The sequence below is a fragment of the Bos grunniens genome, chromosome 4, assembly GCF_055505025.1.
Source record: "Bos grunniens cultivar Pamir isolate PY7600 chromosome 4, Bosgru_T2T1.0, whole genome shotgun sequence".
NCBI lineage: Eukaryota > Metazoa > Chordata > Mammalia > Artiodactyla > Bovidae > Bos > Bos grunniens.
This window is the reverse complement of record NC_141168.1, coordinates 86,794,335-86,808,607: the sequence shown is the minus strand read 5'-3', so window position 1 is coordinate 86,808,607 and position 14,273 is coordinate 86,794,335. Positions and strand designations below refer to the sequence as shown.

Below are 14,273 nucleotides of genomic sequence, written 5' to 3'. Positions count from 1 at the left end.
TGACTTCAGAAGTAGATTTAAAAAATTATTACTGGCCTAGATGAAATAGCCTATTAAATAATTTTAAAAATAAAACCCATCAGGTAGGGGCTGCAGTCTAAATTTCTGACCCCAAGTGCTGCCCTCTGCATGAAGTATGTTTGCATTTCAGTGTTTTTAAATTATAAATAAACACATTACAGTTTCCTGCTGGAGTGCTAAGAATTTTGTAACTTAACAATAGCTGTGCCTCTTTAGATTTCAAGGGTATTTTAGAGGAGGCAGGTAGAATAAAGAATCATAGGAAGATTAATTGGCATATGACATCTACCACTGCATCCAGAAAACACAACATACCTTTTCTGTGTACTTACTTCTATTCTCATTTCATAACTGGCAACCTGAATAACACAGAGGCCATGGTGACAGAGTTTTCTTGAGCTTGGCTATTTTATTCAGAGGTCTTGCTTCATTTGAAATTCATGCCATACTTTTCAGCATCATTATTTTGCAAGGAGGATAACAAATTACATATGAGGGCCAGGATCTTTACAGTGGGATATGCAGATGAGAAAGAAAGACTTCCTAATACAAATAACTGGGAACAAGAGGAACAGGAAAACCATTATGCAACTATATGGCTGGTCTAGGCTATTCTGCAGTAGGAGATTGTGGTAGGCTGAATACTACTCCTCCTACCAAAGAAAGGTGGCCATGTCCTAATCCCTGGAATCTGTGTATGTTACCTTATATGACAGGGGGAGAAAAGGGCCTAGAAAAAGACTGTGAAGATGTGAATAAGAATCTTGAGATGAAGATGGTTATCTGAATGGGTCTTAAATGCAGTCACAACGGGGAGGAAGAAGAAGGCAGTGTGTCCACAGAGGCAGAGATTGGTGTGATGGCAGCTGCAAGCCAATGAAGCTGGCAGACACCAGAAACTGGAAGAAGCAAGGAATGGATTTTGCCTGAGGGCCTCCAGAGGGAATGTGGCCTGGGTGGCACTTCAGTGATGCTGGCTTTGGACTTCTGGCCTCCAGAATTGTAAGAGAACAAAATTCTGTTGCTTTAAGCTGATAAATTTTTGGTAATTTGTTACAGCAGTCAAAGGAAAACTAATACAGATTTTACTACCTGAAAGTGGGGAGTTGCTGTAACACATAACTAAAAATGAGCAGGTGGCTTTAGAATTGGGTAATGAACAGAAGCTGGAAGAATTTAAAGTACATGATAGAAAAAACCTAGACTGCCTAGAACAGACTGTTGACAAAAATATGAATGTTAAAGATTCTTCCAGTGATGATTCAGGAAGAAGTGAGAAATACAGTAGTAAAAGTGAATATTAAATTGTCCTTAGCAGAATGTTGGTAGAAATTTTAAATGTGCTACTGGTTAAGGCTAAAAAGAACATGAGGAATGCATTGTTGGAAATTGGAGGACAGGTGATTTTTGTTATATAGTGGCAGAGTTTAACAATTTCATCCTGTTGTGTGGAAGGTAAGTAACACTTGTAAGTGATGAACTTGAATATCAACGGGGGAGGTTTCTGAGCAAAGTTTCACAGCTTACAATAAAATGTTAGAGGAAAGAGAAATCGAAGGGAGAATTGTTAAAAAGAAATCGAGACTTGATTATTTGGAAAATTCTCAGCCTGTGCAAATTGCAAAAGATGCTAAATTCATAACTGTTAGGAGAGTATGCTTTGGAGACAAGGCCCAGAGTGTGGCTGGAAAACCTTTTGCTAGTGTCAAAGAAATTAGGTGTGTGATTCATGGATCTCAACTGTCTTAGCAGAAACCAGGAACACAGATGGGATTATCCAGGAAAGATTTTAGGAAGATCTTCTGTCTCATGGAATGAAATGCACAGGAGACCCACAAACTTTTTGATAAAAGGGGAAATACTGCCAGCATCAAGAAAACGATGGAGATGGATGAAATGGAGGAGGGCTGTTGGATTCCCAAAACTTTACAGGCAAGAAGAAGTCCAGTAAAACTATTCAACTGCAAATATGTTTTTATTTAAAAAAAAAATTCAGAAGAATGACTCTGAGGGTAGAGTCTTGGGCCCAGAGATTGGAGCCATGAACTATAGTGGATTATTCCCAGACCTTGAAACGTTATGTAATTTGTCCTACTGAATTTTGAAATGTCTTGAGATGGTTGACATCATCCTTCCCTTTCTTCCACTTTATCTTGTTCTGAGTGGGAATGTCTATAACTGTTGTTAATGTCAAAAACCACTGGACTTTGGAAGCAGGTAACATAGGTGCGCAGATGGAGAGGAATCTTGCCCCCTTATAGATCATAACCAGAGTCTCCTTGATACTTGATTTAAATGATTAGATTTGGGACCTTTGAGCTGATGAGATGTAAATGAGGTTTTGGCCTTTGAATTGATACTGTAATGGGTTGAGACTTTTTAGGGAATGTTGATATGTGGTGAGTGTATTTTGCATGTGGGAAGGACATGAAAATTTGAAACTAGAGGGTGGGCCGTGGTAGGCTGAATAATGCCCTCCTCTTCAAAAGATATTCATATCCTCTCCCCTGGAACCTATGAGTTGTTATCTTTTGTGGATAAAAAGGTTGAAGATGTGAACAGGTTATGGATCTTGAGATGGGGGATTTTTTTTTTTTTTTAATGATCTCAGTGGACCCTAAATGCAATCACAAGAGTCTTATCAGAATGAGATAAAAAGGAGATCAGACCGAAGAGGAGAAGGCAGTGTGACCACAGAGGTAGAGACCAGAGTGATTCAGCCACAAACCAATGAATGGCAGCAGCCACTAGAAACCAGAAGAGGCATGGAGAGTGTTCTCCCCACAACCTCCGGAGGGAGGGCAGCCTGGTTGATGTTTTGATTTTGGCCCAGTGATACCAAGTTTGGATTTTTTGCCTCTAGAACTGTGAAAGGATAAAGTTCTTTTGTCTCAAGTGGCTTACGTGTGTGGTAATTTTTGGCAGCATCTGCAGAAAACTAATATAGAAATAGAGGGAGAATCAAATGGTTTCTGCTTACCTGTGTCCTCTTGTATTCTGAGTGTGAGACATCTTTATGATTCTTATTAGACTTGTAACTATCAGGCTCTTATATTCAAAACTTTGACCACTTCTATTTTAAAACTAGCATTCTATTTCAAGCACAATTGCATTATATAAACTGAAAACACTAGTAAATAAATGGAAGGCTTGAGTTTTGCTCTCAGCTATGTTGCTTACTAGGTAGGTATGTATGAGTAAGTCACCTCTGAGTTTTAGTTGAGTAATGGGAATAATGTTAACTGTCTTTCCTAATCCACATAATTATTATGAGTATTTAATGACATAAATATGTGTGAAAAATTCCAGATAAAGTGCATGTGAGATTCCATAATAAACTCTTAATTAGGCTCCCTCAACCTATAGGAAGGTTTTCATGAGCTATTTTGTACACAAATCACTGAACACATGAAACACTCCCCCCACCTTAGATAAGATGCTAGAGGTGGAATTTTGGAGTCAAATTTATTTTAACACATTAAAGCTCTTGGTACAGAATGCCTGTTTCTCCCCAGAAATCCTATACTACTTCATTCTCTCTTTGGAAGCACATATGAGTGCTCATTTTACTGCACTGTTACATTAGAGAGTTTTAAAATAAATTTAAATGTCATGTCAACTTGATGAAAATCATTATTTGTATTTCTTTGGTAGTGTTCAACTTGTTTTGTATATATATTTTTTGTTAGTTGCTCAGTGGTGTCAAGTTCTTTGTGACCCCATAGGCTGTAGCCCTCCAGGCTTCCCTGTCTGTGGAACTCTCCAGGCAAGAATACTGAAGTGGGTTGCCATTCCCTTCTCCAGGGGATCTTCCCAACCCAGGGATCAAACCCAGGTCTCCTGTATTGCATATACTTGGCTATTTGTGTTGTTCTTTAATGAATTGCTTGTGTTCTTTGACCATATTTCCAATAGTTATTTGTCCTTTTCCTTACTGATTTTTAGAAACCCAGTATTTTATACTTTAAAGATTATGGTGAAATATATATATATATATATCAAATTTAGCACCTTAATAATTTGAAGTATACAGTTCAGAGGCATTGAGTACATTCATATTGTTGTACACCCATCACCACCATTCATTTGCAGAACTCAGAAACCTGGTATTCTTAAGTTAATTAACCTTTGCTGTATGTTTCTTCGGCAGTTCGTTTTGTTGTTTACTTTTTGCTTTTGTTTAGGATGACTACTGATGTATAGTGTTTAACATTTGTATGCTGTCAAATTTAGTGAACCTCATTGTGTTTTCCTCCCTTCCTCTCTCTCTCCTTTCCTCCCTTCTTCCCTCCTTCCTCTTATCTTTCCTTCTGGAAAGCCTTTCCCATTTGTGGGTTTCTATTGATTTTTTTTTAAACATGTGTAGATTTGTTCTTAGTTGGCAGTAAAACATATTAGAAATCCAGATTCTTGTCAAATAACATCATCTCAAATTGTCTGTTACCAAGCTTTGTAAAAAAAAAAAAAAAATCCTATTTGAAAAAAAATCCTATTTAGAGATGATTGCTTGAAGGATATAATGAATCTTATTTCTGGGAGAGAGTCTGCTGAATGCAGCATAAAGCCCTTGGCTCCCAGCTCAGTGATTATACCTTCTTTAACTCTCGGTCCCTTTTTGTTTTATCTTTAACAGCTTGCAGATATTGAAGCAGGGGAAACAGAGATGCAGGTAGTTTGTGCCTTGCCTTATTACCGCTAGTTAGTTCCTTCCTGCATATCACCCTCTGTACCCACATTGCCTTTAAGAAGAAGAAGAATTCTACCACTAATAAGTGCTAACTCAGTGGAGCTTAACCTGGCTAACATTTTACTGCTGCAAAGCCATGCAAAATAGGAAATACTATTATTCTAATTTTACCAATGAAAAAAATGGATGCTTTGAGAGGTAAAGTGGCTTGCCCAGTATAGCACATTGATGGTATGTGGAGGAATAGGATGTCAGTTCAAACTCAGACCTGATTCCAGAACCTGCCTCTTAACTGGTATTCTTTCTTTGTGTACACACACACACACGCACACACATGCACACAAACTTCCCTACCTCCCACACCTAGTTTTCTGATGATTATGTGACAATATTTCTATTCACTCCCGTTATTAATAAACAGAGTAGATGAAACCACCTAGCAACTTCTAAAATATTAAGTTGAAAATACTTTGGGCTAGATTTTTAACTTCTCTCATTCTTGAAATGCTACAGTGAAATGAAATGCTACATTTTTTCCTCATTCCTATCAGCTCAAGGTCTCAGTGATGTGCTCTGAGCAGGGGTGGTCAACGTGAAGACAGAGTTCAGAACAACCAAGGGCCAGAGACAAGTGGGTTGGTCTTACTTGGCGACTGTAGTAAATGGTCTATTTTACAGTCAGTGATTGAAGATAGTCTGCTGTGGTAGGGATATATTGAGCCTGGAAGAGCTGCTTTAAAATTTGGTAGTCGTTTAATTAGTATTTGGATGATTAATTATTATGCCTTCTGCTAAATTTTAAACAGTGAAAAACTAGGTCTGTGGGAACAATTCTCTTATTTCTTCCTTTGAAAAACTTAGGACAGTGACAGCCTTCAATTTCTTAGGGTTATTTTGCTCATCTATTCAGATCTATCAATTATTCAGATCTTAAGAAGCCTGCAAAAATAGGGACGTGTGCTGTTGCCTTTTGGGTGTGTGAGATTACAGGTCCCTGGTCACACCATTAAGTGTATGGCTGTCATGTTCCTCTTCAGAGCCTTAGCACCTTGTATGGTACATTTTTTTTCAAACTTTAAACTTTTTATTTTTATTGGGGTATACCCTGGAGGCTCAGATAAAGAATCTGCCTATAGTGTGGGAGATCTGGGTTCAGTCCCTGGCTTGGGAACATCCCCTGGAGAAGAAAATGTCAACCCACTCCAATATTCTTGGCTGGAGAATTTCATGGACAGAAGAACCTGATGGGCTGTAGTCCATGGGGTCACAGAGAGTCAGACATGACTGAGTGACCTAAACACACATAGCCAATTAACAATGTTGTGGTAGTTGCAGGTGAACAGTGAAGGGACCCAACCATATATATACATGTATCCATTCTCCCACAAACCTCCCTCCCATCTAGGCTGGCGCATAACATTGAGTGGAGTTCCATGTGCTATACAGTAGGTCCTTGTTGGTTATCTGTTTAGAATGTAGCAGTGTACACATGACCTTCCCAAACGCCCTAACTGTCCCTCCCTCCCACCCCTGGCCCTGGCAACTGTATGTTTGTTTTCTAAGTCTCTGAGTCCTTTTCTGTTTTGCAAGTCAGTTCATTTGTGGCATGATATATTTTTTTATCAAAAAACTGCATGATATGGATGGAGTCTCGGAAGAATGAGGATCAACCAGAGAGAACAGTTTGGAATGAGGCTTCCAGGCAGGTTTGAGAGTGACTGAGAAAGCACAGTTGTCCCATTAAAACTGGCTCTAACAAAGACTTGTCTTTGTGATTATTTGCAGAAAGATTACCACTTTGAATATACAGAATGTGATAGCAGTGGCTCCAGGTGGAGAGTTGCCATTCCGAATTCCGCAGTGGACTGCTCTGGCCTGCCTGACCCAGTGAGAGGCAAAGAATGCAGTATGTCTTGACTTTTTGACCTTTTTCCCAGTTAAACCCTAAGTCCTTCATATGAGCCTGAGAAGTTAAGTGTGATGCCTATAAAAGGCCTTGGAAAAAGGGAGCATGGCTGTCCAGCAGAACAGAAGCATATTTTCTCAGCACCGAGTGCCCTCAGGTCTGAAGTCTGAAAGGAGATGCAGGCTGTGTTAAAGGGTGTTGTTTTCATTTATTTGTCTTAAAAAATCTGGTTACTATCTTTCTTGAAATTCTAAAGGGCAGAGTGGCAGAATTTCTATTTAATAGATTTTTTTCCTTTAAATTTTAAGGGACTTTTCAGAGTTTTGGTACACATAAGTAGCATTTGGTACACATAATATTGTTAAAAATACATTGCATAAAATGTGCCCTCTTAGTCATTTGTAGGTTCGGTGACATTAAGAACAGTTACATTGTTGTGCTTTCCTCTCCAACACACATCTATAGAACTCTCTAACCTGGCAATGGATTTGTTTTTGTTTTTTTTTTTTTAGCCATAGAAATATTATAATTTGTCTTTTTAATGTACAGAGAAATTAGAGAATTTGTCTATCATATTCGACAGCTTGTCTTGTAGCAATTAAGCAGGTTTGAAGTGTAACATGAATTAACAGAAATACGTCATTAAATTAATTTTCATTTATAGACTCTACTTTTAAAAACCCTTGAATTTGGTGAGTCATAAGATCCTGCAGTAAAGTTGTCTTGTGGTATTCTAGACTTCAAAGCCAGAAGTAAGACAAAGATTATTTTGGTTTTTCTACAGTCCTCCAAATGGTATTCCTAAAAGCTGAGTTGTTTTGTTCCCAAATGAAAAAGCAGATAAGCAAATTAATTAAACAGATAGCTAATTCCTTCCTCTTCATGGGAAAACTCTATCTCCATGGTTGGTTGGAGGAGTTTTAGCATAGGTGTGGATTTAGTAATAAAAGAGAGACGGGAAGATGGTATGTCTTAGGAAAATTAGAGAAGAAAGACATTATTTCTTGGTGAATGATATTAAATGAATATAAAGAGAACCTGAGAAATCCAGGTTAGCCAGGGAAAGGCTTGTGTCCAGCAAGAATCTTGAGAGGATAGTGGGGCCAGTGAAGAAGATGGATCCATGGCTGGGGTATATGTGACCGCCTCTACAGAAAGGACCAGCTCTCAGGGAGGATTCCAGTTAAAAGGGAAACAGCCTGAGTATTGCCTGTGGAATTAACTCATTGCAAAATTGCTTCTGTCGCTTTTCTGAAAAATCTGTATATCTTTTATCTATATTTACATTTTCCTTATGGGCTAATTCCTTGTTTCCCTTGTAAACAACCCTACTGAGGTGCAGTGTGTCAGCATTTTGAATGTATCAGATCTCTTCAAGAAAATTAGAGATACCACGGGAACATTTCATGCAAAGATGAGCACAATAAAGGACAGAAACGGTAGGGACCTAACAGAAACAGAAGATATTAAGAAGAGGTGGCAAGAATACACAGAAGAACTGTACAAAAAAGATCTTTATGACACAGATAACCACAATGGTGTGATCACTCACCTAGAGCCAGACTTCCTGGAATGCAAAAGCAAGTGGGCCTTAGGAAACATTATTGCTAACAAAGCTAATGGTGGTGATGGAATTCCAGTTGAGCTATTTCAAATCCTAAAAGATGATGCTGTGGAAGTGCTGCACTCAATATGCCAACAAATTTGGAAAACTCAGCAGTGGCCACAGGATTGGAAAAGTTCAGTTTTCATTCCAATCCCAAAGAAAGGCAATGCCAAAGAATGTTCAGACTGCTGCACAATTGCACTCATCTTACACACTACCAAAGTAATGCTCAAAATTCTCCAAGCAAGGCTTCAACAGTATGTGAACCAAGAATTTCCAGATGTTGAAGCTAGATTTAGAAAAGGCAGAGGAACCAGAGATCAAATTGCCAACATCTGTTGGATCATCGAAAAAGCAAGAGAGTTCCACAGAAATGTCTACTTCTGCTTTTTTGACTACACCAAAGCCTTTGACTGAGTGGATCACAACAAACTGTGAACATTTCTTCATGAGATGGGAATACCAGACCACCTTATCTGCCTCCTGAGAAATCTGTATGCATGTCAAGAAGTAACAGTTAGAACTGAACATGGAACAACAGATTTGTTCCAAATTGGGAAAGGAGTACGTCAAGGCTGTATATTGTCACCCTGCTTATTTAACTTCTATGCAGAATTCAGTTCAGTTGCTCAGTCGTGTCTGACTCTTTGCGACCCCATGGACTGCAGCACACCAGGCTTCCCTGTCCATCACCAACTCCCCAAGTTTACTCAGACTCATGTCCATTGGGAGAAGACAATGGTGACCCACTCCAGTAATCTTGCCTTGAAAATCCCAATGGACGGAGGAGCCTGGTAGGCTGCAGTCCAGGGGGTCTTGAAGAGTCAGACATGACTGAATGACTTCACTTTCACTTTTCACTTTCATGCACTGGAGAAGGAAATGGCAACCCACTCCAGTGTCCTTGCCTGGAGAATCCCAGGGATGGAGGAGCCTTGTAGGCTGCTGTCTATGGGGTCAAACAGAATCGGACACAACTGAAGCAACTTAGCAGCAGCAGCAGCATGTCCATTGAGTCAGTGATGCCATCCAACCATCTCATCCTCTGTCATCCTCTTCTCCTCTTGCCTTCAATCTTTCCCAGCATCAGAGTCTTTTCCAATGACTATGCAGAGTACATCATGAGAAATTCTGAACTGGATGAAGCATAAACTGGAATCAAGATTGCCGGGAGAAATGTCAATAACCTCAGATATGCAAATGACACCACCCTTATGGCAGAATGTGAAGAAGAACTAAAGAGCCTCTTAATGAAAGTGAAAGAGGAGATTGAAAAGTTGGCTTAAAATTCAACATTCAGAAAACTAAGATCGTGGCATGTATTCCCATAACTTCATGGCAAATTGATGGGGAAACACTGGAAACAGTGATAGACTTTATTTTCTTGGGCTCCAAAATCACTGCAGATGGTGACTGCAAGCCATGGAATTAAAAGATGCTTGCTCCTTGGAAGAAAAGCTATGACAGTCCTAGACAGCATTTTAAAAAGCAGAGACATTACTTTGCCGACAAAGGTCCAACTAGTCAAAGCTATGTTTTTTCCAGTAGTCATATACGGATGTTAGGGTTGGACTATAAAGAAAACTAAGCTCCGAAGAATTGATGCTTTTAAACTGTGGTGTTGGAGGAGGCTCTTGACGAGTCCCTTGGACTGCAAGGAGATCAAACCAGTCAATCCTAAAGAAAATCAGGCCTGAATATTCATTGGAAGGACTGATGCTGAAGCTGAAATTCCAATACTTTGGCACCTGATGTGAAAAACTTGACTCATTGAAAAAAACCCCTGATGCTGGGAAAGATTGAAGGCAGGAGGAGAAAGGGATGACAGAGGATGAGATGGTTGGATGGCATCAACAACTCAATGGACATGAATTCGAGCAAGCTCCGGGAGCTGGTGATGGACAGTGAAGCCTGGCGATGCTGCAGTCTCTGCAGTCACAAGAGTCTGACACGACTGAAGGACTGAACTGAACTGAACTGTTTCAGCAGCTGTGCTGATGTTGACTGACACTGGCTTTTGAGAACTGATTGTTCCTTTGAAATGGGCTATGGTGGAGTATTTACATGATGGAAATTGACAAACACTACAAATCAGCTTACCAGCATACCACTAATTAAATTCATTGGCCAAAATTTCAAAAATATGCTTCAGAATTGATGTCTGACTAGGAATTATTTCTGTTTGTTGCCAAGGATGTTTTTTGCTCATTAATTATTATTATCTTCCACAGATAATGTTATGAATTTGACATGCCAGCCAGAACTACTCTAAAAACTCAATATAGTAAAGTCATTATTAGTTGTAAATCACTTTAAATGATAGTACTTACTTTTAAAATGATAGCCTAAAATGATACTACTTATGAGATGGCTCTATCTTGGTTTGTCTGAAATCTGAATTTACATGTATTTCTGTATACTATAATTATATCTGCTCTGGAGGTTATTAGTCTGGCCTCTGATTGTGACTGTTCTTTATATGATAAAGGCAAGTTATTTTGAAACTCACAAGAAACTTAATAGAGGCAATTACCTTAGAAGCTCAGTCAATTCCTAACATTAAGCGCGGTGCTTAGCACATTACTGGCCATCAAAGCACTGCTGAAGGCAGTTATGATAATAACTGAAATATTCCTTCAGTGGCTTAGATGTTCTACTGCTAATAATAGCTACCATTTTTCATACATGGATGATAGGCTAACCACCGTGCTTGGAGCTTCGTATCATTTTCCATTGTATCCTCACAACAACCCTCTCTGATAGCTAATGTCAATATCTCTGCTGATAAGAAAACTCGGAGTTAAGATGGTGAAGTCAGTTACTGCAGGTTGGGTCATATAGGCAGGATGTGGCAGATATGCGGTCAAATACAGACATGTCTGATTCCAGAGCCTATCTGGACATATAAGCTGGCATGGGGGTACATATAGCTCTATCACTGACCATCTTCAAGGGAAGATATTAGAAAACGTGTGCTTCAGGATAAAAGAGGATAAAAATATTGGGGTTCAGGAGCAGCTTGCTATCTGCAAGCGGTGTGTGAATGATGCCCAAACCTGAAATGATGGTGATGCCCACAGGCATTAGACTCAGCAGTTATGTTGTGATGATATGGCCCAGCAGTTGGGCCATCTAAAAGAAAATTTAAAAATTCACATATGTGCTTCATGCAAGTGAAAAGTATTTAGGGCAGTGCTTATGTAAGACATAACTTCCCCAGATCCCACTGTTCTCAGTGAAGCAAAACCCAGAATGCGGCCTCAGTTGAAATTCCTATAGAATCTTCAAAATGTAATTGGCTAGATCTTTCCCTCTTTCTCAGAAACAAATAGTTCATGAGGCTTCTCCTTAGGCAAAGGATTATAGAAATGTTTATGTAGCAACTGTATGTTTTAAAAAATAAAATTGATGGGCAAGCTGTATTATATCTTTATCTTTAATAAATCCAGTAAAATCTGGTTGCATGGCTCTGAGTGAAGTTAATGAGAAGTCAGGCTTCAGTTTTTGTTGTGCTAGATCCCTAGACTGTATGTGAGCTTGAGGCTTGCTGCACTCAGGAAATGGGAGGGAGAGACCTCTGTTTATTAACTGACACAGCTTCCCATTGTCCTCCTGACCCCTCCGCTGTGGAGTCTTCAGTGTCTTAGGCAGTGCTGCACTGGGCAGGCCACCGAGATGACTTCATTTCTCTCTGTCTCTCTGCTGGCTCCAGGCTTAGCTTCAGAGAACTTTGCTGCTGTTTCCAAGCCCTGGTGCTTGGAGTCTCATGTCTGTGGACATCATCCACCATTGGAGGTGTTGGTGTCATTCAGACACAGCTTACAGGTAGCGTGTCATTCCTGAATATAGCACTCATTACTTCCTCCCAAAATGAGGCGATATAACCCCGGTCCCAACTCCATCCCTTCTCTACTGTTGGATCACTTTCCTCTTACGCAAGAGTTTTAAAACTCTTCCCTTGACTCTCTGGGTGTTTGCTTGACTTTCTTAGATTATTAAAAGCAATAGTCATTCTGGAATGGTTTCCTGGGTGGGATACCTTCTCTCCTTATCGTCTCTCTTACTCTCACCAACCACATTGAAGAAAAGGGTCTTTTTGTTTCAAACTAAACTTTAGAAATAAAAGCCTGGCTACTAGGAGTGAGGGAAGAGCTCCTTTACCTATTGCCTTACATATTTTCAGACATGTCTGGAACACCAAAGGGAAAAAACATAGCAAGATCTCTCTTCCTTTGGGGAGTGTGTATTTCTGTTGTCTACTACTTCACATATTTCTCAGCCTGTGACTTCAAGTATAACCTTAACACATTGCTTTCTAATCAGGGATGACTAAAGTATTTGTAATCTGATTTGTTATGTTGGCATCAAGTCATAGTATTGTGGGCATTGTTTAGTCTTATAGTTCATTATTTGTATAAACTGATATTTGGCTCTTAGATTTTAAAATGCTATATTTAGATATTAAAAAACCCTTGAATACAATTGTTTTCCTTTTTTCACTGTGTCTCTCAGAGCTGTTGTTTTAACCTACATTTCATGGGCCTTAAGGTGTAAGCAGAGGTGACAGTTTGAATCAATAGTTTTTGATTCCAGTTGGACTAAAAGAAGAGGAAGGATTGTCATGGAAAGGGGAGTTGGTTTTAGCTTTCTGGGTGGGATATTTAAAAATCCCTTTTTGGGGGATCATAGCTCTTTGAAGGAGAAGGCAATAGTGACCGACTCCAGTACTCTTGTCTGGGAAATTCCATGGACGGAGGAGCCTGGTAGGCTGCAGTCCATGGAGTCGCTAAGAGTCAGACACGACTGAAGCGACTTAGCAGCAGCAGCAGCAGCAGCTCTTTGAAGTGTAGGTGCTTCCCCAGGATTCAATACATAGCCTGTTTCAGTTGTGTGGAGTTGTTATTGATATGGCAACCAGAACATTTGGGAAAATTGAGTACATTGGTATTGAATGGTGAATGCTTCTGTTCTGCAATATTTCATGTAAACAATTAAATGGTGTTGAGAGTTTTTTTTGTTGAAAAATGCCAATACTTTTTAAAAATGGCTACTGCGATATCCCCTTGATAAAGGGCTGCAGTGCACATTTTCATAATAAAGTCTCTGAGAAACACGGTAATTATTTATAGAACATTTACTGTGTTTTAACTGAATTCTGTTTTACCCTGAGTTTCCCAAGTGTATTTGATTATAGGACTCTTTTATCCAATGTGTAGTTGCACCCTTTTGGCTAATTTCTGCAGATAATGTTTTTGGGGAAACGCAGGTTTAAACACAAATGCCAGGCTAATTTAGGAAATTTTTATATGTTGTTCCTTATGCTATGGTTTAGCTAATTTCATTGCTCTGTAAGGCTCAGTGGAAGCACTACCAAATGGGTGTCCAGTCCCAGACTTCCTACCAATCATGGGCAGGTGTGATATATACCTGGGATGAAACCCCAGATCTGCAACAGATGTATGTCTTGAGCAAAATATTTAGTTCACAGCTATTTATTGAGTTTTAATCGATTCACTAAACATTTGTTGAATATTTCCTATATTCTTGAAAATAGGGATCCAAAAATATTCCATAAACGAACACTAGATTCCTATTTTCCAAGATTTTTCATTCTAATGGAGCAGGTGGGGAAATAAATTATTCCTAGTATAGGGGCAAAGTGCAAGATAGATACAAATACCTAGGGTGATCTTGCTAAGAAGGGAGGGCTGACTTTTGCTCAGAGGGAGTCAAGAGACCTCACAGCAAAGCAGGTGTGAGTTTGAAATGCAGATTGAATAACCTTGGAAATTTATCTGACCCTTGGCAGGTTCATGTGAAAAATTGTGTCCTGACTTAGAGTTGAGACAGGGATTAAATACCTTACTTAATGGGCCATATGTGTTAATTTTCTGAGGATCTCTGAGGCAAACCCTCAAGGATGACCTTCATGAACTTGAAGCAGAGTGGCATTTGCGGCAGAGGGAGCATGGGCCGAGGTGAAGCTTAGAGGCAGCACTGGGTTTCCTGGGGGCCCTGGCAGGTATGCGTGGCTGGTGCTCAGGGAGGAAGTG

At 39.5% G+C, this 14,273-nt stretch overlaps 1 protein-coding gene across 6 annotated transcripts in view; it reads left to right on the top strand.

The window, feature by feature from the left end:
• ELAPOR2 (endosome-lysosome associated apoptosis and autophagy regulator family member 2) overlaps positions 1-14,273 on the top strand; it is a 221,464-nt gene that overhangs the window by 102,675 nt on the left and 104,516 nt on the right. For 5 of the 6 annotated variants that reach the window (XR_015162793.1, XR_015162794.1, XM_086397246.1 and 2 more), the window contains exon 2: positions 6,494-6,614. The exons of the other annotated variant lie outside the window; for it this stretch is intronic. Coding sequence is in view for 2 of the 5 variants with exons in the window: in XM_086397246.1 (XP_086253372.1) it covers positions 6,494-6,614 (121 nt within the window). In the remaining 3 variants the exon portion in view is untranslated. The remainder of the gene's footprint in view (positions 1-6,493; positions 6,615-14,273) is intronic. 6 annotated transcript variants of the gene reach the window in all.